Source organism: Haemaphysalis longicornis, unplaced genomic scaffold, assembly GCF_048455015.1.
Source record: "Haemaphysalis longicornis isolate Haplotype H1 unplaced genomic scaffold, Haemaphysalis longicornis Haplotype H1 scaffold_93, whole genome shotgun sequence".
NCBI classification, from domain to species: domain Eukaryota; kingdom Metazoa; phylum Arthropoda; class Arachnida; order Ixodida; family Ixodidae; genus Haemaphysalis; species Haemaphysalis longicornis.
Window position 1 is genome coordinate 666,298 of NW_027526466.1, and position 23,760 is coordinate 690,057.

Here is a 23,760-nt window from a genome sequence, read left to right on the forward strand (position 1 = left end):
GTGTGCACGTACAAGCCCACCACGAGCTGTCGAAACAGAAAAAAAAGAAACGTGCAGCGCTAGACAGCCTCGGCATTTTCCAAGCAGAAAGCTGATGGGCAACCCTCTGTTTACTTTGCCGGAGGCGCCTTCCGAGAATGGCAGACCGGCAGCCCTCGCATGTGCACATTGCTACCGGAAAAAGGTCCATTCTCTGACCTTCAGCTAACACACTGCCCTAAGCTTGCTTTGTGCAAGCTTCAATCACGTGTTGCCCTTCTTGCATAATCCCCACCCAAAGCAAACACTCCTGTGGTGATGCTTGCCTCTGTTATCACTCTATTGTTCATAAATTCCGAACATCCAAGGATACTTCGACGGCAAAAGTGTGCCAAGAATTGCATCGAATAAGTACCCTATTCGCTACATATTACAAGTTCCCAATGTTCGCACACCCTCTAGTTTAAAATGTATCAAAAGTACTTCATAATGCAAACAGCACGATGACGACGGACTTAGGAAAAAGAACGTCCTGGAAGTGTTGTTTGACGCTAACACCCACACGCCAGGTGCTCCCTTCCAAGCCATGGGTCACATCTGCCTATCTGCAGCCACTCCCCCTCAGCAAGACTAAGCTGCCAGATCCCTACCATGTTCCAGTGGCTGTTGTCACGTTCCCGAAGGACCACATTACAGGGGAGAGTGTGGCACTTAGCACTGATGTTCAGGACTCCCTCCCCAATGCAAAGTTTTGCAGTTTTGTACGAAGTCGTATTTCAGACGACAATGATGAGTTGATGTTCAGGAACGAGAGTGGCACACCCACTGAGGTGCTCATGGAACTGCTGCCGTTTAATTAACCCGAGTTCTGCATATGTGGGTTGGCAAGGGAAACTGTTTGTCCTGAATTTGGACATGTATGTTCTTGGGTTCTGGAATGCAACCTGGACGGTGTGCACGAGAAAGTGTACCGCTGTGTTGATGATAACCTCACCTTTACACGAAAGCATGGTGTTCCCGATAGCGGGTGCAGAGTCTTGGAAGTCTTCTAAAAGAACGGGTGTGCTTCGTCCTTCATGTCCAATGTGCCAGTGAATGAACAAACACAGTTTCTGGATCTGAAACTCCGTTTTCTACCCCCAGCATGTCTGCTGGGCGTATTTGCCTCACACACACAAGCTGTTGTTGGAGTACACCTCAGGGCACTCTGACTTGGTTAAAAAAGGGAGTTCTGAAATCGTGCCTGCTTGGTAAAAAAAGTCCCGCTTCAACACAGTTTGTGAAAGCTTCTTTCACCAAACATGGAGGCCCATTACCCCGCAGATACCGAGTTGATAGCTCCAAGTGAGGTCCTACAGAAATTGGTGAAAAATACTGAGGAATTGGTGGAGAGCGGCCAGGAGCAAGGAAAAAGAAAAATTGCTACGGTAATGCCCTATGTGCACCAGCTATCCCATGGGTGAAGCAGTGTAGAGCAAACACTGCCCGTTCCACACTTGGTTCCGGACCAGCAGTTGACCGCAGTGCTACGCACAGGCTGCTCACCTGCTGGGCCCCCGTGTGCAGCTGGTCGTGCAGCTGGTCGTGCAGCTCCTGTGTGCGCCGCAGCGCCGCCCGCAGGGACTGCAGCTCCCGCTCGCTGGAGCCCCGCTGCTGCTCCAGCTGCGCCCGCAGGGATTCCTCTGCACAGCAGGGGCGGGGGCTGGTCAGGGCTTCTTCTGCCGGGCAGGGTATTTTTCTTCCCTGGGGAGCGTCACTAGGCTCCTCATGTGAAGAAGCCTGGACACTGCACAGCCCCTGCCCAAGTTTCGGCTGGCTGCCTGCTCATGCCTTGCGACTGAGGTTGTGACCCGCAATCGTACTGCCATCCTCACTGCCGGCCCCGTCAGGTGCCGAGTGTGCGAGCGCTTGCCCCCCCCTGCCGTCCCCCAGGGCAGTCCAGTGGCACCCTCCGTCAAGGGCGACTCCCCACCCAAGGACCCGGGCACTGCACTGCACAGGAGGCTGCCGCACAAAGGGTGCACTGGCACTGCGGGACCGGAATGAGTATGACCACCTGCATGGCCTCCCTCCGCTCGAGTCACCCCACTTGAGTCGGCACGTGTGCCACCCAGAGCCCCATCGCACTGCCCCTGAGGGTCTCCTCCAGGCCCACTGCCCCTGCCCTTCCCGAGAGGAGCTCACCCTTCTGTCGGCCCCGCGCCTCTGCCTGGCTGAGCTCTGCCTGCAGCTGGGACAGCTGGCCCTCCAGCCGCTCCACCTCCGCCACCCTGCACCCAAAGGGGGCCACAGTCAGCCCCTGGCCGGCACAAACCAAAGGCAGCAGCCAAGAGACAGGAAGAAATGTCGCCCTATCCAAACGGGGTGCTCATAGCAGTCGGATAACTGCGCAGTAGTGCCAAACATGTTGCAGAAGCAAAACTGAAACAGCTGCAAACTTGCTCGGAATGCCCCTACAGCTACGTCCCGTTATGGGCCACAATAAACTGACAATGGTAATTCCCCTTTTTATCAGTGGCAGCACGTGTAGACAAACAATTGCCCAACAAAGCAATAGTAATAACAAACCCGCGTTGCCTTTTCAAAAGTTTGCTATAATGGGTTTCAACTGTGTCATAACTCAGAACTAACGGTGCACTTCTACAAATCCTCATGACAGCATTAAAACTGATTCCAGTCAGAAACTGATTTTTCCAGCAGGAGTCTGCTGGTGCTTTTAGCTGTGTCGGCGACAATTGAAACTAATCTCGCAACTGAATGAAGTTGTGATTCAGTATTAATGCCCTGGTCTTAACAGATCAAGTGCTCACTGTGACACCTCTTCTGTTATCTAGCGGATAAGCAAGCGCCAGCACATGTAAGAACCGCTCGCTGTCTGACAATAAATTGTCCCCTGTTCCGGAGCCAGCTGCCGGTCCACTGGCTCACCACGCTGCGGACCTCAGCCCGGTACACTGCACCGATGCGCCTTTTAAATTCGGAGCGATCAAGGTTTTCCTTTCCCTCGAAAAGCAGCAATGAGTAATGGCCAGCCCTCACATCAGTTCCCTAGAGGATGTCCATCAAAGATAACAATTTCGCTGCATAAACTAAAATCAGACTGGTTCTCTAAGGGCCGTTCCTGAGCTAACCAGTACGTGGCAGCTGCATTTGTTTCAGAAGTGGCACAAGCACAACGAAATTAGCGATTTCAATCCTCGATTGATTAACTGGACGTGGTAAGGAAGGAAGGGTGCACCACCTAGAGATCTGTAAAATTCATGAAATCACTGCATCCGTCTTTACCCAGCCCTAACCGGCCCAGGCCCGGTCTGAGACCACTAAATCTTTAAAATATGAGCCTGAGCCCGGCCCGAGCCCGCCAGACTGTTTTTAACAACAGCCCGAGTCTGACAGACTCTAAACATGACCCCGAAAAAGTTTCGTGTCTTTGACCTAAAATTAAACAGAGAGAGTATAGTGAATTTGTTTTTAACTTCGACCTATCTTTGTGCAACATAAATATCTTGACTTAGAAAATGTATTTTCAAGAACCTCGGTGAAATGTGCACTTCATTTGTGACAGTCTTCGAACTTAAGGCACCTCGAGGATTTTTCAAATGATGCTGAGAAAAGTGGATAATCTGTTTGCTTATGCATTTCTTGGACGAATATTGCACCTTTCGTTGATTCATTCAATTTGTTTCACAAAGAACTCTCCTTACTACTTGTTCTGCCGAGAGCTAGTTTAACCTGTACTTTTCTCAATTTATTTCGCGAAGGCTCCTGGTCGGTTTGTCCCCGGAGCCCATCAAAGAGGAGCCAAGTTCTTACCATCTCACGAAGTTGTCTACTGAAAAGGTCGCTTCTATTGGCAAAAAAGACGGTGTATAAAAAGTGTGAGAAAGACCCAAGGGTACGTTAGCTTATCTTCGGTGGCATGGTCTGCACCTTGTGCAAAGTTCTTTTTTTTTAGTTTGAAAGGCAGGAAAAAGACAGTCATGTACTCTACGATCAAAGTGCTCTTCTTTCCTGAATTGCTCTCTCTTACTATGCTGATGGAGTCCATACATTTTCTTTTATCGACTTGAACACTTTCTGAGTGCAATACGTCATTTTGTTATTTTTTTGACAGCGCTGTGGTGACTGCACTTGGCGTTTTCTGTTTTTCCTTAACCCACCATCAGTGAGCCAACTTTTCATTATGAACAATTTAAGATTTGCGGCACACGACTGCCGGGCCCCAGGCACTGCTCAGACCGGCTCGGGCAGGCACGGCCCGAGAAAGCCCAGGCCCAAGAAAATGCGTGCTCCAGTAGTGCGTCAGCAGACAAGCGTAGGCCCGCTCGACTCGCCTGTCGTCCAGCTGTTGGCCGAGCTCCTTGCCGAGGCGGGTGGCCTTGTCCAGCGCCTGCTGCAGGCCGTCGTTCTCGGCGTTCAGGGAGTCCACCTGCTGGTTCAGGTCGCCCGCTATCTCCCGGCACCACTCCCACCTGCCGCCAGGGGAACCCGAGGGGCCGCTCTCAGCCGTGGGCTCGGCGCAGGCAGTCCGAGGACCCTCCCTCACCACACAAGCACGCAGAGCAAACGAGTGCCAGACGGCTCCGCACAGACTTCGCACTGTGTCCCGCCCCACTGACAACGAGGCCACGGGGGGACACGCACACAAAGGAACACATCAAGGTCGCACTCTTTTTGCGTTCCATTGCTTTGTTTTCGGAACGGTGGATGAAATGGGGTATTCGGACAAAATTGTTTGTATGAGCAACACAAACAAAAAAAATGCTCATACCTATACCTATGCCCTTAACAGAACAGATATTACCATCGTAATGAGCATAAATATCTCGGTGTTTTTTTTTTTCCCTTCTAACCTTTCGTGGAGTCGTCAAGTTAGACATGTCTGCTCTACAGCATCACGCAGTTTAGGTTTTTTGTATCGCAATACCAAACATTTTCCGTTACACACAAAGGCACTTGTTACACACATACAAGACTTGCAGTGTGCACAGTCTGGGACCCTTGGACGGTCACAGATATAGAGTGGATAGAGAGGATCCAAAATTTGTTCTTTTTGTTTGCAATAACTACCCCAGGAATCTCAGTGCATCCCGGGCAACAAATTCTCTGGGATGGCAATCTTTGCATGTCTGCAGAATAACGCTCTGGTTGAAGCTTTTTCACAGCATATTTCGCTCAAAAACTGCAATAAACCTACAAAACCCAGATTACATCTCGACCAGAAGGGATCATTCACTTAAAGTAAAAGAAATTTCATGCGGAACAAATATGTTTAAAATGTTCTTTTTTTCCGGGGTCCATATCGGACTGGAATAATCTAGCCCAGCAGGAGGTGTCTTTTACGTTGAGTGAAACTATCGCCACATGCCTGCAGATGAGGTGATTTATACCAATATTGTATGCTGTCTTTGTTCACCATTGTACAACAGTTTGCGTTGCTTCAGTTGTTACTGTTAAATTTTCCTTTGTACAAACATGTGCTCAGTGTTTTTTATTGTATGTCTCCCCCTCCCCCACTGTAACACCAACATTGGTGCTGTGGGTATCGTTATAAATAAATGAAGTAAATAATAAATAATGCGCATGCCACAAAACCAGACCCCACTACAGTAAAACCTCATTACAAGAAACACTCAAGGGAACCAAAAAACGTGTCTCTTGTAACCAAGGTCTCTTGTATGCAATGTTGCTAAAATGGCGAACATAGGAAAACCAACCAAACTGCCTTCATTCAAATGTCTCTTATAACCAAGTGTCTCTTGTAACAGTGTCTCTTGCAACGAGGTTTTACTGTACCACCACAAAACGGACCCCTCCATGGTGGCAGTACACGGCTCAGCCCACAACGTATGCTCTCAGAAGGCTGCCCAAGGAAGCAGGACAAGTCAAGAGTGTTCCTCCATCATTCCTGACATGGCAATTGACCTCGCAAAGAGCAGACCCCACTGATTGACCCCCACTGTCCTTCCCAGCAGCATGCACCTGGGTGCTGCGTCAGCTGCTCCGGGCCCCACTCCATCTGCCCCTGCCAACGTCTTCTTTCTTGTCCACTGGCCATGCTGCAAACATCTGCCGCGTGCCCACTGCACCGCATGCTCCCATCCTCACCCTTTGGGGCAAAATGTTTTCCCCCGCTACACATCACACCTCCGTGTGCAGGCTCTGTGCGTGTTGATGCAGCGCGCAGGCCTCCACAGCATGCCACTCTCCTGCACAGCACCAGTGGCGTGAGGCAAAGACCACTGATGCGTGCCAGTCATGGAGAATGTGGCGTGGCCAGAGCCCTCTTGTGCATGCACAGGTTTGCCCCGGGGGCTCACTCATTGCCTCTACAACTCTGCAGGAGTGCTTCTGCCTGCGCGTATTCAACTCTGCTTCGAATGTGTTGGCACTTGTTTCGACTGCTGGCAAGACTCGCACACTGTTTCCAGGACAGTGGAGATATAATAGGCTCTCTTTCTGACAAGCCAGGCAGGGCACCCCTGGCCTCCTTGGCAAACGCTTCTCTGCCCGTTGGAGTTTGCGTGCTTCAAGCACACCAGTGCGCTGCCCCTTGCGCTTCTATACTTGTCAAGTAACAGGCTTGGCCCTTTGTCATGGGAAATGAGGCAGCTCTCCTGCGATCCCAGCACGCTGCCACGACGGGATGGGGCAGCACCTGTCTGCCGAGAGGTCCCCGGCGGCCACGGCCCCCTGGCAGTCCGTGCGGAGCCTGGCCAGGGCCCCTCCCAGGCCGGACAGGTCGGCAAGCACCGCCTGGCGCAGCCGGCCCAGGTCCCCACGCAGCTGCTGCAGCTCCTGCTGCCACTGGGACACCAGGACGGGGTCGTCATGCTGCACACAGGGGAGCAGGGCTTGCACACACGCCCAACGGGCCACCCAGCGGGGCACACTGCATCCGAGGTTTCACACGGGCCACACGTTCTGCAACACAGTGCCTCACCCACTGAGCCCCAGCAGCCCTTAATTAATCATGCAGAGCAGGTAGGAGGGACTTGAAAAGCATCCCCGTTAAGCTGATCATGGTCACCGGATGATCCCCCCATTACCTTAGAGCAGTGCACACAATGAGTAACAGTAGGCAAGGAACTGAGCCCTGAGGTACGACGTTCTGAGTGGTAGCTGAAAAGTAGGCGGCTTGCATGCAGCAGCCTGTGGGACAGAGAGCTGGCATTCCAGTATGTTGAAGACGGCATTCGTCCACGGCACGAGGCTTCCAAGGAGATTCCCTGTTCACTGAGGGCATCAAAAGCTGCTGACTGACTAGTGGAATCTGGCGCACGCAAGATGGTAAACGGGCTTCTGACCATCCTGTCAGTGCCGGGCAAGTCTGGGGCACCCCAGTCATTTCACATGGATTTAGCGTGAACATTGCTTTCCCTGTGCAGTCTGGCTGCTAACAGCAATCCTGCCCTCCTTATTTTTGCTTCTGTTCACATCCTTGCTCTGACAATCAATCACAATAATCAGTGGCTGCATAACTGCTCTACACATGCTTTTTTTTTTCCTTTTCCTGGAGCTTTGATACAAGCGTCTTAGGTCTTGAGCACTCGAATAAATGCAAAAAATATGTGTGTACCAAATTCGTTGTCTCTTTCTGATCAAACAAAGCTTCAAACACAACAGACGCTTGTTAACAGTAGCAGCGACATGCGTACGAGGGTTTCACCAAAAACTCTCCGGCATTTTTCGGGCCTTGTGCATACACCGCTAGTTGGCCTTCCATGTACAAACTTTTCAGACAACGGACGTGGCACATGAGGACAGGTGCTAGCTGGACAGGATGGGTGGTGCCCGTCACGTCCTTTGTCTGCAAATTTTTGCAAATTTTTGAAGTGGAGGCCTTCAGAGGGACAGCAATCAGGCCGGCCCAACCGGCTGAGGAAGAGATGCCAACCAAGCCCTGCCCGCCAAGGATGCTGCCCACCTGTGGCTGCTGCTGCTGCCCGGGGAGCTGCGAGGAGGCCTGCTGCTGCCACTCCTCGGTGAGCTCGCGCACCTCTCGCGTCAGCTCCTCGTTGGTGCGGGTCGTGATCTCCAGGTGCTCGCGCAGCACCACGTTCAGCTGCATCACCTCCCGCCGGCTGCACCGCACGCACATCCACAGGCAAGGAAAAAAGCACTGCTTGCTAGGGCCGCCAGGGGACACTCAAACACACCTCACTTTTTCTTTCTTTTTCTTTTGCTATTCCACTCAACTGGGGCTGAATTGTGGCAGCTCAAAGCGTTAAAGTGCTCCGATTTATTCAAAGATTACACGTGAAAAGAATGGGAAACAAAGTGCAGTGTTGCCATAAGATATGCTCACTCTTCTGGATTTACCGCACAAATCCACCCCAGTGCAGTAAAGATGGGCAGGTGCAGTGCTTGGAGAAAAAGATTAGGAAAAAGAACAGAGTTAGTGGACACCTAGGTGCATAATGTGCAAAAATTTCTTCGCGCAGGTTCCCACAACTTTAGGATACATCAAGCACAATTTGTGTTCCTCAAAAGGAAATGACTGGTTGATGGCCCCCCTCAAAAGACGCCCCAGAATACCAGAGCTCGAGGCAGTGCCTTTGGTACAGCAGGTGACCTTGAAATCAAGACCGTAGCTCAGACTGTGCCAGTCATCAGCAGCAGTGAGGGTCTCGTGCTGAAGTGGAAATCACACCAAACAAGCGGCCAGCACACAGCAGGACATCCACAAATGCTAGCCACTGTGTGGCAGCCATCTGCCATTACACCCTGTCGGCTGTGTTTGCAACCAGTTTAGGCCAGCCAGTGGCATCTCAAGGGGTCACAAGGGATTGCCACACAAGGCATCCAAAATTGAAACCCGCATTTCATCACGCCCTTTTTGGTTACCTTTGTTACTGCACCCTATATGTGCTTCATTCCAACAGCTTTCGCTGCATTGTTTTGCCTTCCATGTTGTCATCTTTGCTATTTTTTGAAACTTTTGCATCAAGCCTGCGCACCTACGTGTAACACAGGCCCCTAGAAGTTCCCTGCCACCCAAGGCTACCTTTTCCTGTGGTTATATTTGCTGAAAGCCTGAATCGACTCAGCCTAGCAAAGCCACATCAGGCTCATTAATTAAAAGTGAATATTCCTATTTCGAAGACTCAATGCACTGTTTAAGTTTTTTTCAGCGCTAGTTCGCAGCTTGTGTCATAATAAGTGGTGGCCTGAAAAGAAAATCCCGACCGCCACCCCATAGGCTGCTGGAGCTTTCCAGTGGCTACTAAAAGCTGCGATTCTCCCAGATGCTGTGGTCCCCACGTAAACCGGGCCGGGCATGTGATGGCCACAGCCGCACAAAAGTAGCCGGCCCATGCACCACCAACCCCAAGACCCCTCCAAGATCATGACTGACCTCTTTCCTCAGCAAGGAAGGGAAAACGCTACGCCATCAAATCCAAGCGGGCAACTAAGCATGCCCCTCCCGGCACTTGGCGCAGTGGCACCGGTGAGCGAGCCACGCCTCCCACCTCTGCCCTGCCAAGAGCCCGACTGAAGCGATCACTGGCTGTCCGGCAGCTTGCACCGAGGGATTGCAGCCTTCCCAGCTACTCGCACAATTCCCACCAGGCCTGCCAGCCGCACCAGCGCTACTGCCCGAGCCCCGCCCAGCTGCTGCTGCAGAGGCAAGCGTACAGAGGTCCGCACCCTGGTGCCCACGCGCGTATGCGAACACAGAGACGGCAAAGGGTGGCAAGCAGTGGCACCTCTTCCGCTCAGCTTCCAGGGATGCCAGGGCAGAGGCCAGGTCCGTTGGCTCTTCCTCCGGCTGTGGGTCCGGCTCCTGCGAGGCAACGCCGCGTTCCTTCACAGCACAGCAAACAACCCGCCACAGCAGAGTGCGAAATGGCTGCTAAAAAGCCACCCCAATTATGGGACCCCAGGCGGGACAGCAGGCCGCAAATGTTTGCTCCCCTTCTCCCAGTTTTCTTCAAAAGGCAGCTGCCGAGTGATTTGGCTGCAGGTGCCATTCTAGTTGCCATTCTAACAATGGCGGCCACCATGTCCCGCCACCATAGCGTTACAGAGTTGTCTGAGGAAAGCCCCTCCACGTGGCCCCACCCACACCTGCTCACTCCCCCAAAATACCTTTGCAGCCAACGAGTTTGAATCATATTTACCAACAAGTCCTCACGTACTGCAAAGTGGCGGCCTTGCAGGCAAGAACCAAAAGCCACGTCGTTCCCACGAAGGACACCTTCAGACCAACACTGGCATCTTCAATCCCTCCCTTTCTGCATGGTGGCCAACTCCCAGGTCTCGCTCCCCCAGGCTCAAGCACCACAGGGCAGCCACAGGTTCCCGTCCCACCCTCCAAGGCGAGAACCCCCGAGGCACCCCTACATCTTGCACACTGCACGCTCAAGCCACAGCCAAAGGAAGGGCAGGGGAATATGGCAGCGGGTGCCCTTCAAATCGCACTGGCGCCCCATTTCCAACCCATTTGAGTTTTCTCAGCGCTGCCCGTGCCCTGCCCTACACCCAGTTCCTGAAGACGCATCTGGGCTCCCTGTCCGAGCACAGTGCCAGGGCAACCGAGGAGCCAGAGGGAAGCCGGGGATGAGAGACCGCAAAAGTGGGGGAGGGTGGACACGGCGCGAGAGGAAGAGCGGAAGAGCGCTTACAAGACGGCCTCGACACTGAAATGCGGTGCCAGGGCAGAACAACACCACAGTCAGTGCACCAATGACTTCTTCAGTGAACGTGTGCAGCAACACCGTAATTGGAAAAACGGCGCTGTATGTGTCACCAGCGGAAATGAGATGGTGCCAGAGCATACGCATGCCTCCCTCAAATCCTTTGCCCCAATAAAAAACAAAAACACCTAAATAAAAAAACATCAAAATAAAGCGCTGCACTCTCGCGTCACGTTAGGGAGTGTTGTCATTTTTTCGGTTACACTAAATAACTGCACCACCCTCGTCCACCGTTGCCATTGTCCAGCTGGCAGACTCTCGTGTCCTGGTGGCACCAAGAGGGCAGGGAAGCCTCACCTCTTTCCCGCAGGGGCATTGCTCGAGAACTCGCTCGAGCCGCTGGCAGCGATTTCCAGCGGACAGCACCTGCGGAGAGAACACGCAGCTTAAACAAGGCCAGAGAGAGGGAGAGCGTTTGTCAAGAGCTCTTCACAGGAACCCGTGTGCTGTCCCAGCATCAGCTGCTCTCCCGGTGAGCAGGACCCGGTCCGTGCCGTGGGCCAAGACATCGAGACACGGAGGCCTCACAAGTGTTTCTGTACAACAGCCTCCGCAAACGAATGCCGAGGCTATGCGGCAAAGATGCAAGGAATGAGCACAGGCAATGCCGTTTGGGCAGTGACTTTGCACTAGCGCTCGTTCCAAACCTCGAACAGGAGTCCGCATCGCCGTTCTGTGCGGACTGGGAAGGCACAAATGAGTGGCACCGGGGAGCACCAGTGCCAACGCATTACTGTCGCACAAATCCCACTGATCGCCCTTCCTTTTCCTCCTCTGCCTCCTCCTTTGTGCTCTCGGGAGTCCCTGGTCATGCCCGTGGCACACGCTTACCGCTCTTACCGCTTCACGGTGACAACTGACGTCGAGAGTCTGGACAGCACCACTTTCCTTTTGAACACGGTCAAGATGCAGGCGTCACAGCCCAAACAAACTGCATCGATCGTGGCCACTGGCCGCAAGACAGTCTTTTTATTACTTTATTGTTTGTGTTCAGTATTTATTTTCACCCTTTCTGATATTAAAATTTAGTTGTTAGACCAGCGGCTGTCCTTGTGGTATACTTCCTTCGTCTTCGTCTGAGTTCGCGCTGGTTTTATACAAGAAAAGCATAACTTGCTGGGCATGTCCTTGCATCTTTGGTGAAGACAGCGTGAGCATTGAATGAAAAAAAAAAACGGGGGGGGGGGGGGAGGAGGCCCACACCGGGCAATACAGGAGAGGTGAAATCTTGTCCCGTCTCACCCCGTGTTCGTCCATTTATTTCTGCAAAGCCCGTGTTTTGCCCAAAGAACGGCATTTGGTGAGGCGCCTTTTTGTTTTGCGTTTTTGCCCACTGCTATACACGGGTTCCCCAGTTTAGCAACGCACACAAGAAATTGGCACTCTACACGCAGAAGACGCATGGGAAGCAGCCACAGAGGAAAGAAACTGCGGTGCACCGCACTGGAGGGTTGTGGACTTGGTTAGGTCACCTGAGGTTCTCTATAGGAGCACTGACACCCAATCTTTACATATTGTACTTTTATGGCATTTATCTAAGCTCTATGGCCTAACGATGCTAAGACACACCTTCAATTAGTTGAGTGCGTGATAATTGCTCACCCAGAACGGCCTGAAAACCTTCAGTTTCGTTTTCCATTTCTTTGAGACTGGACGGCATATACGGCAGAACCACACCACGACGTCATCCTTTTGCGCATATGTCATAACACTGTAGAGGCCGGCGGAGGTGTTGGTTTCCACTAAAATGAAGAGACTTAGTTTCCCCCGAAGGCATTACGCCTACAATTACGGTGGCTATTTGATGACCGCCGCCAATAGAGGCGCAGATAGCGACTTTTATTGCGATTCTCAGCCATACCATGAGCTCCTTTACTGCATGTGGAACTGTTTTCCTTGCCAAGAATACCATTCCGGCGATCAGTGGGACCTGCACAGTGGCTGCGTGCATCAGTTCATGAACGCTGTGGTGCCGTGCCAGCCGCTAACCTAGCCACACGTGTGAAGTGGCATCACGAGTTCCTGCCAAACGTTGATGAATCTCAGCTACATCACCCAGTATTCCCTACCACGGGGTGACGTAACGCTGATGTGTGTGGTCTCCCCGCCACAGCAGCCGGGAATTGAACCCGTGCCATGAGCCGCCACAACAGGCTCCTTTGTGAAGCAGCTAAGTCTACGAAGCAATTCAGTGACGTAAACTTTGCACCAATAAACTCTTGACAATGCCGAGTGCCGAGTGCCACCCAACACCAACCTCTGGTTCCCGCCGTGGCTTTGGGGGACACTTTCACATCATAACAGATATGCGGTGTTCTATCGACAGCTGGCTCTCGTACTTATTTGTTCGGAAATTCAAAACATAAAATGGCCCACTGTGTGAAGAACACAGCATCAGCACTGGCGTAGCTGGGACAGACAACGGCTCACTGCCATTACTTGCAGAGAAAAACTGGAAGGAGTGTTCAGGCCACAAAGCTTCCAAGGGTGCTCCTCAGACCGTTTTTTTTCTTTTGGTTTGTTATTCTGTAAACCCACCACTTCCACTTGTGGCAACTGGCTTATGCCCAACAGTCGTCGGGAGCTTGTTTGCAACGAGGCAAAAACAGGCCGGAGAGGATTACCTGATGAGCAAGTGCGGAAGAAACTGCTGGTAAGAACATCAAACAATGGTGGACCCGAAAGCAGAGTATGTTGAGTTCAAAAGGAATGGCAAACGAGAAAACAGTCCAGTACCTCAACATTACGACATACGAAATGCACAACACATGGGCTCTAAACGAAACACCCACGTTTTCACACGTTTCCACTAGAATCACAGTGACACCAGTTTCCACCACAGCGGAAAAGCGCAACGAGAAAACAGCACGCGAAAGAAAATTATGAGTGGGACAGACAAGAAGCAGACCATCTAGCCATGTGCACAGTGTCGGGATATACTGCACGGGCAGCGAGCAATTGCTCCCAAGGATAAAAAAGATCGGCATGAACAGAAAATTTAGTTTAAACAAAAGAATGCCAGATTTTGGAAGTTTTACCCGCCTAAGAATACCATATTTGCACGACTCTAACGCGCCCCCCCGATTGTGATGTGCAGGTAGGTTTACTTACGAAAATTATTAGAAGTAATTTGATGCCGACTGTACTGTGCAGACGTAAAAGATATGATGCCGCATACCTGGCAGAAGAGATTTTATGCAATTGTGGAAGCAAAAATCCCATGTGCTTCGTAAACTTGCTTCGTAAACTTGCATTAAAACTGGAGTGGGAACACTGAAAGCCAATTTAGTTTTGAGCCTGACTGTACCATGCTTGACACAAGGCTACTTTGAGTGAAAAAAGGTGTGCGGCACTCTTAGGCCCTGAGGCACGCCGTAGTGGAAGGCTTTGGTTAATTCTGACCAGCTGTGGACTTTGAACGTGCGTAAAAATCTCAACACACTTTTCGCCTCCATCTGCATGAAGTAGCCACGAAGCCACCGTGGAGCGTGAAACACTCCTTTAGGAGAAAAGAGAAAGCAACACCTGCAGTGACAAGCAAAAACAAAGTTTGAAACACATGTTTCGACAGGTCACTTTTTTTTTCTCGTACTTTACCAAACGACTTTACCAAACTAAGATTTCTCCAAACTGTCGGCTCGTTGCCACTCTGGCTTCAGCTTATCTTCGAAGCACAACAAAAGTAACAAGCGTGCTTTAAGGACGACAGATACACTCTTCAGTAAACCCAGCGCATCGGAACTCAACATACTGTCACGGGACATGGCCTACCAACCAACCACGACAACAATGACGACGAAGAAAGGGTGGCTGGTGTGCAGCCTACACGCGCTCTGTCCTCACCGCTGGTGCACCATGTACATACTAGATCATCCATCATCTGCCACAGTTCCTCTCACCTGTGTCCTGCCGCCATGCAGCAATATACATGCGCGCAACGCTCCCGCAAACTTCGACGAAATTTCCAGCTGTTTGCGATTCGAAATGTGTGGGTTTGACACAAGCGGCTTTCACTGTGCCAGGTTTAATTACGCATGAACCCCATCGGAACAAAAAAATACTCGCATGCTGGGTAAACAATCTCAGTGTAAAAAAGCAGTACACGGCACTTTTACAGCCACCACCCCCCCTTTCCCCAAATGACGTGTTGAAACAAATGTTCTTTAGGGTAGAAGATACCCACACTGGGTTCGTATTCAGAGATCTCGCAGGTACGTGAGCACTGACCCCCAAAGCTTCACACCCTTTCATCGCGCAGTTAACATGTCCGCAAAAACGGGCGTGGCCTAGTGTATTCCCACACATAGCGCTACTGCGCATGGACAGGGGACGGAAAAATCGTGGTCGAGCTGGGAATCCCCGTGTGCAGCACCCGCAGCGGTGCTGAGTGCAGCCATGGAAGATGCGGATCAAGGAGGACGAGTAAATGCTGCTGTCGCTGCCTGGACTAAAACAGACAACACCTATGGCGAGCAACAAGGCAATTTTAATGAGTACCCCCCTCAGCCAGGACCGTGTAATGCCCTGCATTTCCACAGGAATGCAGGTATGGCAAAAGTAACACCTTTAATCGTTAAAATAATGGAGATACTTCGACATACACAATTTTGAAAAAGCAAAAAATAAGACAAATTGAAAAATAAAATGATCACAAAATTGATCTGACAAAATAAAAAATATGGCTCTTGTACAGCTCACCCAAAAACTGAACACCAAACAAAGAATGTCCACAAAAGAATGTTCGAAATACGAATAAAAAATATCGAAAGTGTGCAAACCGTGCGACGCCCCACATTTCGATAAAAATGCAGATTTGGCGGAAGTAACTTTTCATAATCGCTTTAGGAGCATAAATGGAGATAACTGGCCAAAGGTGATTTTGAAAGACCGAGCAATAAGAAAAATAAAAGCAATAAAACTTTCACAAAAATAATCCAACCCACAAATAATTCAAGCACTGTGAAAACTGCCAAGTGCGGAGCAGTGATTCACCAGAGGGCTGCGGTGTTCCAACACGCACACATCGACAGGGACCGACCCTCCGGACCTGCCGTGGTGAGACCGGCTTTCCACGCGTGCATGCTCGGTGTGTACTCTGACACCCGCGGTGCCTCCTGAAGGTGCAAAAGAAAACTGCTGCGCCAGGAAAAGCTCTGGTGGTACTGGTCCTAAACACCACACCACGGGTGGCAGCGACTTTATTAGGTGTTTTATTAAGGGCAATTTCTCCACATGTGGAAACATATGCTCGAACTTCCTGTGGTGCTTGATGCGCCTGCCCTGAGTCAAAGGGATCAGGACCCCGAACTTACTCACCTACTATCAGCATGACGTTGGTACCGAAAGCAGTCAAGAGACGGTGCCGCAGCAAGATGAGACACTCTCATTAATTTGGGGTCATCATCTTTTCCTTATTTCACGTTACTGTGTACTCACTTGCAGAGCAACGGCAGCCCCCGTGGCAACAGCGCCGCACACAGACGCTTTGCATAGGAGGAACGTGTGGCGCAATGGGATCGACGTAACGTGGGGGACCCACGTCTGGTCCCAACCAGGGTCTTTTCGGAGCCTCTGTTTGGGTGCGCACTGCTGGGTTACGGGTCACTGCGACGGACTGGCTAGACACCGGGACCTTGGACGAGCCGGGCCCCATTCGTTACTCCGCACTTAAAACACGCACACCTCCCCCAAGAACCGAAAACTAAAGTCCCCAAAAGAATGGTTGAAATGCGAATAAAAAATGGTGAAAATGAGAACACTGTGCATCGCCCTGCTTCCACAAAAATGCAGGCATGGCGCGAGTTACCCCGTATCGTTATAACAGCATAATTGGTCGAACAAAAGTTTAGAAAAAAACCAAACTCATTAAATTTTCACAAAAAATGATCTGATCAAAATCAAAAATATGCACCTCCCGCAAATCCCGAAGGCTGAAAAGAAAGTCCGCAAAAGAAGATTGTGAATACGAATCACAAATAGCGAAAACGAACCAACGATGCATTACGCCTCGCATCTTTGCCAAAGATAACCATGGCAAAGTAAAGGCACTTCGTCGCTATAATGGTTAAATTTACATCAATGGCGAAAAGAAACAAACGAAAACTTAAAAACAAAAAAGGAAGCCAACATCTTTCGCTACTCATAGCCATATCTGGCAGTAAAAAACTATGACAAGCGCCAAAAGAATGCTGCTCATTAGTAATTCTCTGAATTTCTGCTATTTTTTAGGATGCAAAAAGAGAAATAGAGAGAATTTTACCTAAAGCATGGTTAAGTGCGTTGGGTGACCGACATATCCCAGCAAAAAAAAAAAGCATTGGAAGTTCAATTGGACCCGTCCAAAATACTGGAACTAACTGCACTTCCAATCGGTTCAATCGTGTTTTGGACGCGTCCAACAGGACTCCCAATGGCTTTTTTTTTTTTTCGTTTTGGCTGGGCGTCCGCAGCCTGCCAGTGATTATGGCAGCTCGTTCCGCGAGTATCTTCTGAGTCCAGGCTGCCTAGCGCGAATTCTACGCACGTTGGCACGTGCGATGAGAATGAAACGCTATTTGTACTAAAACAACGTGCAGCGATTGTGGCGCACAGTTACTGCCCTGACATAATTCCGCCGTCCCAAAAGAGTCCACCCTCCAAAGCTACACCCGGGCTATGGGTGCGTCGTAGTGAAGGTCTGCGGGTCACTTTAGACCAACTAGGGAGCCTTACCGTGTGCCGAAATGTCGACACATAGCGTTTTCGCCTCCAATAGAAAGCGGCCACCGCGGCCGCGATCGAGCCCGCGTCCTTTTAAGGAGCAGCAACACAACGCTTAGCCACCGCGGCACAGGCGGGACACGTGCGCTGCCAGTGCTGTTCTATCGCAAACACGCGCCGCAGTCTAGTGACATTCATGTTACCGCACAGTGCGCCCCACTCCACTCCACTTCCTTAATTCGCTGCAGCGTGTAGGTCCTTTAGCCGCGCACCAAGATCCGAACCCGACTTCCCCACATTCCCGTCAACGCGCGGCGACTGACCGCTACGGAGTGGGCTAGAGCGTCCGGTCCCGCCATCCCCTCGACCCCGCGCACCGAAGGAACCCCCCGGGCCGTGGCCGGGACCCACCTGGGGAAGAGGAGGCGTCGCGAGCAGGCGCTCCCAGTGGGCGATGCGCTGGCGCACCGAGGGGGCCGCTGCCATGGCGGCGGAAACACGCCGCCGCTGCCATGGCGACCCTCGGCTGGGCGGAAAACTCGATCGCCCCAACGACGGGACGAGGACGCAGCAGCCGTCCAAAACTACGCCGACCACGGTAGAATAACGGAAGGTTTGCGCGTAGCCCCACAGGTACGAAAGAAAGCGTCACCTCGAGTTCCACTCCAGGTACCAAAAAAGGAGCAGGAAAGACGCGTACGCTCTTGCCTCTGTTCCGATGGTCCGAGAGCGCCCGTGACTGCTTCTCGACCGCCTCCCGCAACTACCTGCCACGCATTGGGTCATCGCGGCGATGTTTGCCAAAAGAGAAATATTGGGACGTGCCAATTCTGGCAAACAACTCCCCCAGAACCTGGGCCCCGAAACTTCTCCCGATGAACGCAAGGCTCGCTGCGGAAGCTGTAACGGCCCCGGGAGGCTCGAACCCGCAGCAACGCCGTCCGCTCCCGTTCTCCAACCCCCTCGGCCCCGCGGAACTTATCGACAAACACGCGTGGCCAGAGTTCTTCTCTACGAGCAACCGGTTCGCCCTTCTGTCCAGGTCACACGAGCTACGGATCATTCGAACGAACTCCGAAAGGTTGCTTGTCATGTTTTCCACTCGTTGAACGGGCGTAAACAAAATATATCTGGCACTTTCTTAGTGCGTTGCAGTTTTTTTATTTCTGCACTGCCTTCTGGAAAAACAAGATACAATGTCTTAGGTCTGCAATGTATGGTAATTATCGCATGAGTCGCATGTAGGTGTCCGAGTTGTTACGCATAGCCGGCTGCAGACAGTGGTGCTGAAATATATTCGGTCACACGATCACTGCACAGTGCACACCTCACCGTGACCTTCGTGATCCCTTTGTCACACCGAGGGTCGTAACTCTCTTCCCTCCGAACTGTTCTCGTTCAGCAGCCTTGCAGACGAAGCGCAAGAGTGGGCACAGGCTTCGTCTGCAAGGCTTTGCTTCGCATTGCCAACACACTCGTTGTGCAGCCATGCTCAAATTAAAGCCGCAGTTTTTGAACTACATACGTGATGACGTCTAAACCGCTTTTGGCACTTTTTTTTACTATTACCTCCTTTTCGCGTTCATTGTTCTTATTTTATTAATCTGTTTCTTTGCTTTTATCGTTCATTGTTCTTATTTTATTCATTTGTTTCTTTGCTTTTATCAGTTTTGTTATTTCCTGTCTTCATTAACTCCATGGACCAATATTTTCGTATCGCTACGCCCATGAAGCCTTTTTTGGCCTGGGCTGGCCCGCCTGTAATCAGTTCGTTTGGGCAAACAAACACTATTATTCAAAGCGAAGCCGAAGCCGTAAACGCTGTCCGAGGCAGCTTCATCAGGGTGTCTAGCAAATTGCCTAATTCAATTTCCCTGACTTTTCCATGTTTTCCATGACCATTTTAAACGAAATTCCCTGACCTATACAACAGGCGCCATTCTGTGGAAATGGTCGGTGAAGCATATAAAAAGCATATACAAAACACATTCTATCATAAGGGAAAGCACATTTGTTGCAAGTGCCCTAATTCTCAAAATGCACTTTGATTAACTTCAGTTTGTTTGTTCAGTTTGAGGTTTGTTTGCCTCTGTTACGGCTTCAGAGAGCTTATTTCTTCTTGCGGGTTAGAAGCTTCAAGTTGTGCTTCAGCGAGCACCTTTTGCTTTTTTTTTTTTTATTGTCGTGGCTCCACATGCAACGTGAACCGCATGGTGCGTTCTTGCACGCGATTCGGGCGCGTCGGTGTTGCGCGTGCGATTTTTTGACGCCCGCGTCGACGATTCGCGCGCGCGGCAGCTTCTGCCTCGCTCAGAAAATGACGCACGTCGCGCGAAGCAGTGGGAGGAGCCTGCCGACTTGCGCCAATGGAGAGCCGCACACCTCATGGCGGCAGTTTCGAAGCGGTTGAGACAGCCGCCCCGCCACAGATGTTTAGGCTTACCACCCCGGCAGGTATTGCATGGGCGCTTTCACTAGCGGCGCGGATGATGTTTTATAGTACCGTTTTCGCCCACATTATAAGCTCATTTACCTCACAAGCAACTTCGTGCGTGCCTTGGGTGGCATTTTAGAGAGCGCTTAGAAGCGGTCGCTCAAGCTCCCGTTACCACATCGCGGTCGAAGCCGCCGCCATGTTGGCAGCACCGTGCGCAGCGTGCAGGCGGTTACGCGGCAGCGTCAGAGCGTCTGTGACGTGCGCGGCGCACTTTCGCGAGCAGAAACCGCCCTGGGACGCAGTTTACGCTAAACCATGTCATGTTCCTTTTTGATTAGGTAATTCTGGCTCCTGATGTCACACGAAAGAAGTTCTTTCAAGATTGGCTCCCAAAAAGCGCTGACTTAAAATTCGCTGAAAAAAAAAAAGCGCGTTGTGCGTACAATTTGGGCACCACCTACATCGCCCCTCTGCGCAAGTGCAACCAGCAACCGAAGCCAGCTGCTAGCTGCGTGAACCTCATGGAGGAAAGAAAAGGTTTTTCCTCCATGGTGAACCTTAACTCTATGGCGTGAACCGCAGGGCGAGTTTCTGCACGCGATTCGTGCGCGGTATTTTCACGGCCGCGTCGACGATTTCGTGCCTGCGGTGGCTCCTTTCCTGCACAAGCAAGTGCGTTTGTGCCTTGAGTAGCGTTTGAAAGAGCGGTTAGAAGCGGTCGTTGGAGCTACCGCACTACTCCGCGGCCGGTCCAGCCGCCATGTTGCCGGCGCCTGCCACTCGGCACGCACCGTGCGGGTGGTTTTCGCGGCGGTGCCAGCGCGCCTCAGGCGTGCGCGGCGCGTTTTCGCTTGCATAAAAACAAGAACGTTTCATGCGGTTCACGCTTTCGTCGCGCGCGAACGTGTTGCGTTCGGTAACTTCTTGGGGGCCCCCAACACTGGTTTCCCCTATTCTGAAACTGTGGGCAGGCCCCGAAGTGGTTTTCCCTGACTGGTACTACTTGATTGAAAAATTCCCTGACAATTTCCTGACTTTTCCCGGTGGCGCGAAATTCCCTGACTTTTCCCTGTTTTGCCGGTTTTCCCGGTCGCTAGACACCCTGGCTTCATGCACAACGAGGTCCGGACAGAACAAGGTCTTATCGATAGCGCCGCTGTTCAAGCGACACCCCTTCCCAGCCCCACCGAAATCCGCCGCAGCACAAGCAAGATTGGTGGTTACAGGCCACGCCAATCCGCCCCCCTCCGAAAGGCGAATGCGCACCAGACCATTCAGCAGGCCTTTTAGACGAACCACTGAACAACGCTACAACCACGAAGGCGTCTCCAAGTCGCTGGGAGAGGAGATCCTGCCTCCTCCCAGTAAGGCAGTGATGGAACTGTAGGGGTCGCCGCCGAAAACGCAACAGATCACCACCAACAACAAATGACTTCGTTCACTCTTCAGCACTATGATCGCTATGTTCCGCCAAGTGCAGCGAAAGCTCGTACGATTGGTCCGAATTTGAGGAAAGGAGGGGACACCCTCGAATAAACCCGTATGGGTGCGTCTTTCTCCGCTCTAGGGCACTACTCCGCTCACGGAAGGCGGAAAACGCGTTTGCCGCTTCGCAATCGCATACAAATGCCAGAAAACGACGAGATTTGCGCCATGCAGTGTAGCCTTCCGGGATGCATTGACGCACGGATCGCTGCGATCAACTGTGAATCGAAGCGCCTTAGCGTGATCGCTGCGGCCCGCCACTGCAGCAGAACCAGCGCTGGGTGGCGAGGAGTGAAGCGGACGACCGCAACTCGCGAGCCGAAGTTGCGAAAGGCGCTGCGTTTCCTGAAGCACCGAAACGTCTTTAGAGAACTTCGAGGAAGGACACTAAACCCATGTAGTTGGGCGTACGCTGCGGAGGAGCTGCGTGCGCATTTTCGCGCCTGCTTCGACAGCGCCCATGCCAACAAAAGGGGACACTGCCCCTTTTCATCATCACATCACTGGCACCATCTCTACAGAATTGGAAGTAACTCCGGGGGTAAACAGCGGTAAGATGGCACCTTGTCATTGGCGCGCGCCTTTTCTGAATCTGCTTCGCACGCTTCGCTGGCCATGGGCTAGTTCTTGAATAGGCCACGCCGTTGGCAGAATTTCGTCTTGAGGGGGAAATCTTTTGCCCCGCCGTAGGAGGTGGGGGGGGCGGGGGGGGGCGTAAAATATTTAAAGGGGCCCTGAAAGGCGTTTTGGGCACACTAAATGAACTAGCGCAATCGTTAGATTGGGTCGTCAACGTCATCTGTGCCAAGTATTACTCTTTTACGCGCAGCGGAAAGCTCACACTTTTGTTGCAAAGTTTGTCGCTTTTTTCTCACCCTCTCCTTCGTGTTTTTGGACGCCGCCATCTTCACATGTCTACATCATCGATTCCCAGATGTTCGTCATGAGCTAGACATCCTGCTATTGGGCGGCTTTTTCACGCACTTCCGGCAAAGAGATGAGTCGTCTGCTCAGCGTCGGCTCGCCGGCTGATCTGCCAGCGGAGTGCCGGAGTGCTTGGACATTTTACGAGAAACGAAACAAGTGTAAACAAACGCTTAACCGTTCGTATTGAATGCAACAGGCCCATAACACGACATGGATATTCTCTTACCCGAGATACGTTCCATAAAGAAAGCGTTGAAGCCCCGTGGCACTTCTTTCTTGCAATCGCAGAGAACGCCCTAAGCCGAATGCCCAGGTTTGACGCATACATTTTATTCAACTTCCAAACAATCCAGAGATGCGTTTCGAACGAACACAACGTCACAACATGCGTTGCAAGTCCGAACCGCGATTGACAGACGATGGGTTGCCTCCTCCTGCCCCTCGTAAATTCGGCACTCACCTCGCGCGCGGTTTGCGGGGACGAACAGCAAGTCACTTAACTCTGGCGCACAAGCCGAGATGGCTCTTAGCCACGCACACTGCACATACCCCATGCGAAGTTGAGTCGTACGTCGCTCGAGAAAGATAACCCAGACCATGGGAAGCACTATCCACCCGCAGAAGCACAACGTCGCATTGCATCGCGAAACAAAGACGTCCACAACACACACACACCATCGCCTCCTGTAATGTCAAACGCATCTCGCACTTCCCAATGGGAGTGGGTGGTACGCCTGCAGTGCCCACATGTCGCGAGGTGGGGCCCCGAGCTGAACCGGGAACACGCAACTGTAACTGAGTTCTACAGTGGTTTGTGCCTTGTTGTCAAGGCAACCGATGTTTGAGATTGGCGCTCGCTCCAGCGCTAGAAAGCTCAGAGCCGCGGTGGAGCATGCTTTGCCAACGTTGCCGCTCTCCACCACGCGTCGCCCCAAGCTGAACTGGTCACATGATTGAAGGGTTTTGTGCACGGGTTCTGTATCGATTTAAAATGTCTTTTTCACATGCCGCCGGCAGGAATTACGACCGCCGCAAAATAAGACCCGGCACCAGCGGGGCCACATCTGATACGGCACTTTTTGGATAAACAGTGTCGGTGCATCAAAGGGAACGAGCGCACGATCTTCCCCGTACGGCTGCGAGTTCGCCGCCGATAAAAAGTCACGTGCCACCGATAGCAACTGCACCAACGAACACCGCGAAAGGGCAAGGCCAGGCCGCCGCCCACATGCGGCCAGATTTTTAGTTCGGTTTTCCAGCCTTGAGCGAAGTGCGGGATTCATGGTGTCAACAAAGCTTGCCCGTAGCAGACGACGTAGCAGCGCAACAGCGGAAGTACGTCACCGCTGCGGAGCGCAGCATCATGGGAGGCAAAGCTCGCGCGCCGTCAACAGCGGAGAGTAAGTCGAAAGGAGGAGGAAACGCGGAGCGACGATAATGCGCGGTTTTTTATTTACGATTTCTCAGCTAATACTCATCGCTTTAACAAAATTCTTGCGGGAGGAGATTGCAAATACATTGCTTTATTTGGGT

General features: G+C 51.8%; 1 protein-coding gene across 2 annotated transcripts in view; it reads right to left on the reverse strand.

Annotated features, from left to right (window-relative positions):
* Nucleotides 1–23,760, reverse strand: part of LOC144154796 (uncharacterized) — a 111,718-nt gene that overhangs the window by 9,346 nt on the left and 78,612 nt on the right. For both annotated transcript variants that reach the window (XM_077685898.1, XM_077685897.1), the window contains 7 exons: nucleotides 10,977–11,045; nucleotides 9,690–9,766; nucleotides 7,907–8,063; nucleotides 6,638–6,813; nucleotides 4,314–4,451; nucleotides 2,164–2,249; nucleotides 1,525–1,661 (listed from right to left, as the gene is read on the reverse strand). In XM_077685898.1, coding sequence (XP_077542024.1) covers nucleotides 1,525–1,661; nucleotides 2,164–2,249; nucleotides 4,314–4,451; nucleotides 6,638–6,813; nucleotides 7,907–8,063; nucleotides 9,690–9,766; nucleotides 10,977–11,045 — 840 coding nt within the window. The remainder of the gene's footprint in view (nucleotides 1–1,524; nucleotides 1,662–2,163; nucleotides 2,250–4,313; nucleotides 4,452–6,637; nucleotides 6,814–7,906; nucleotides 8,064–9,689; nucleotides 9,767–10,976; nucleotides 11,046–23,760) is intronic.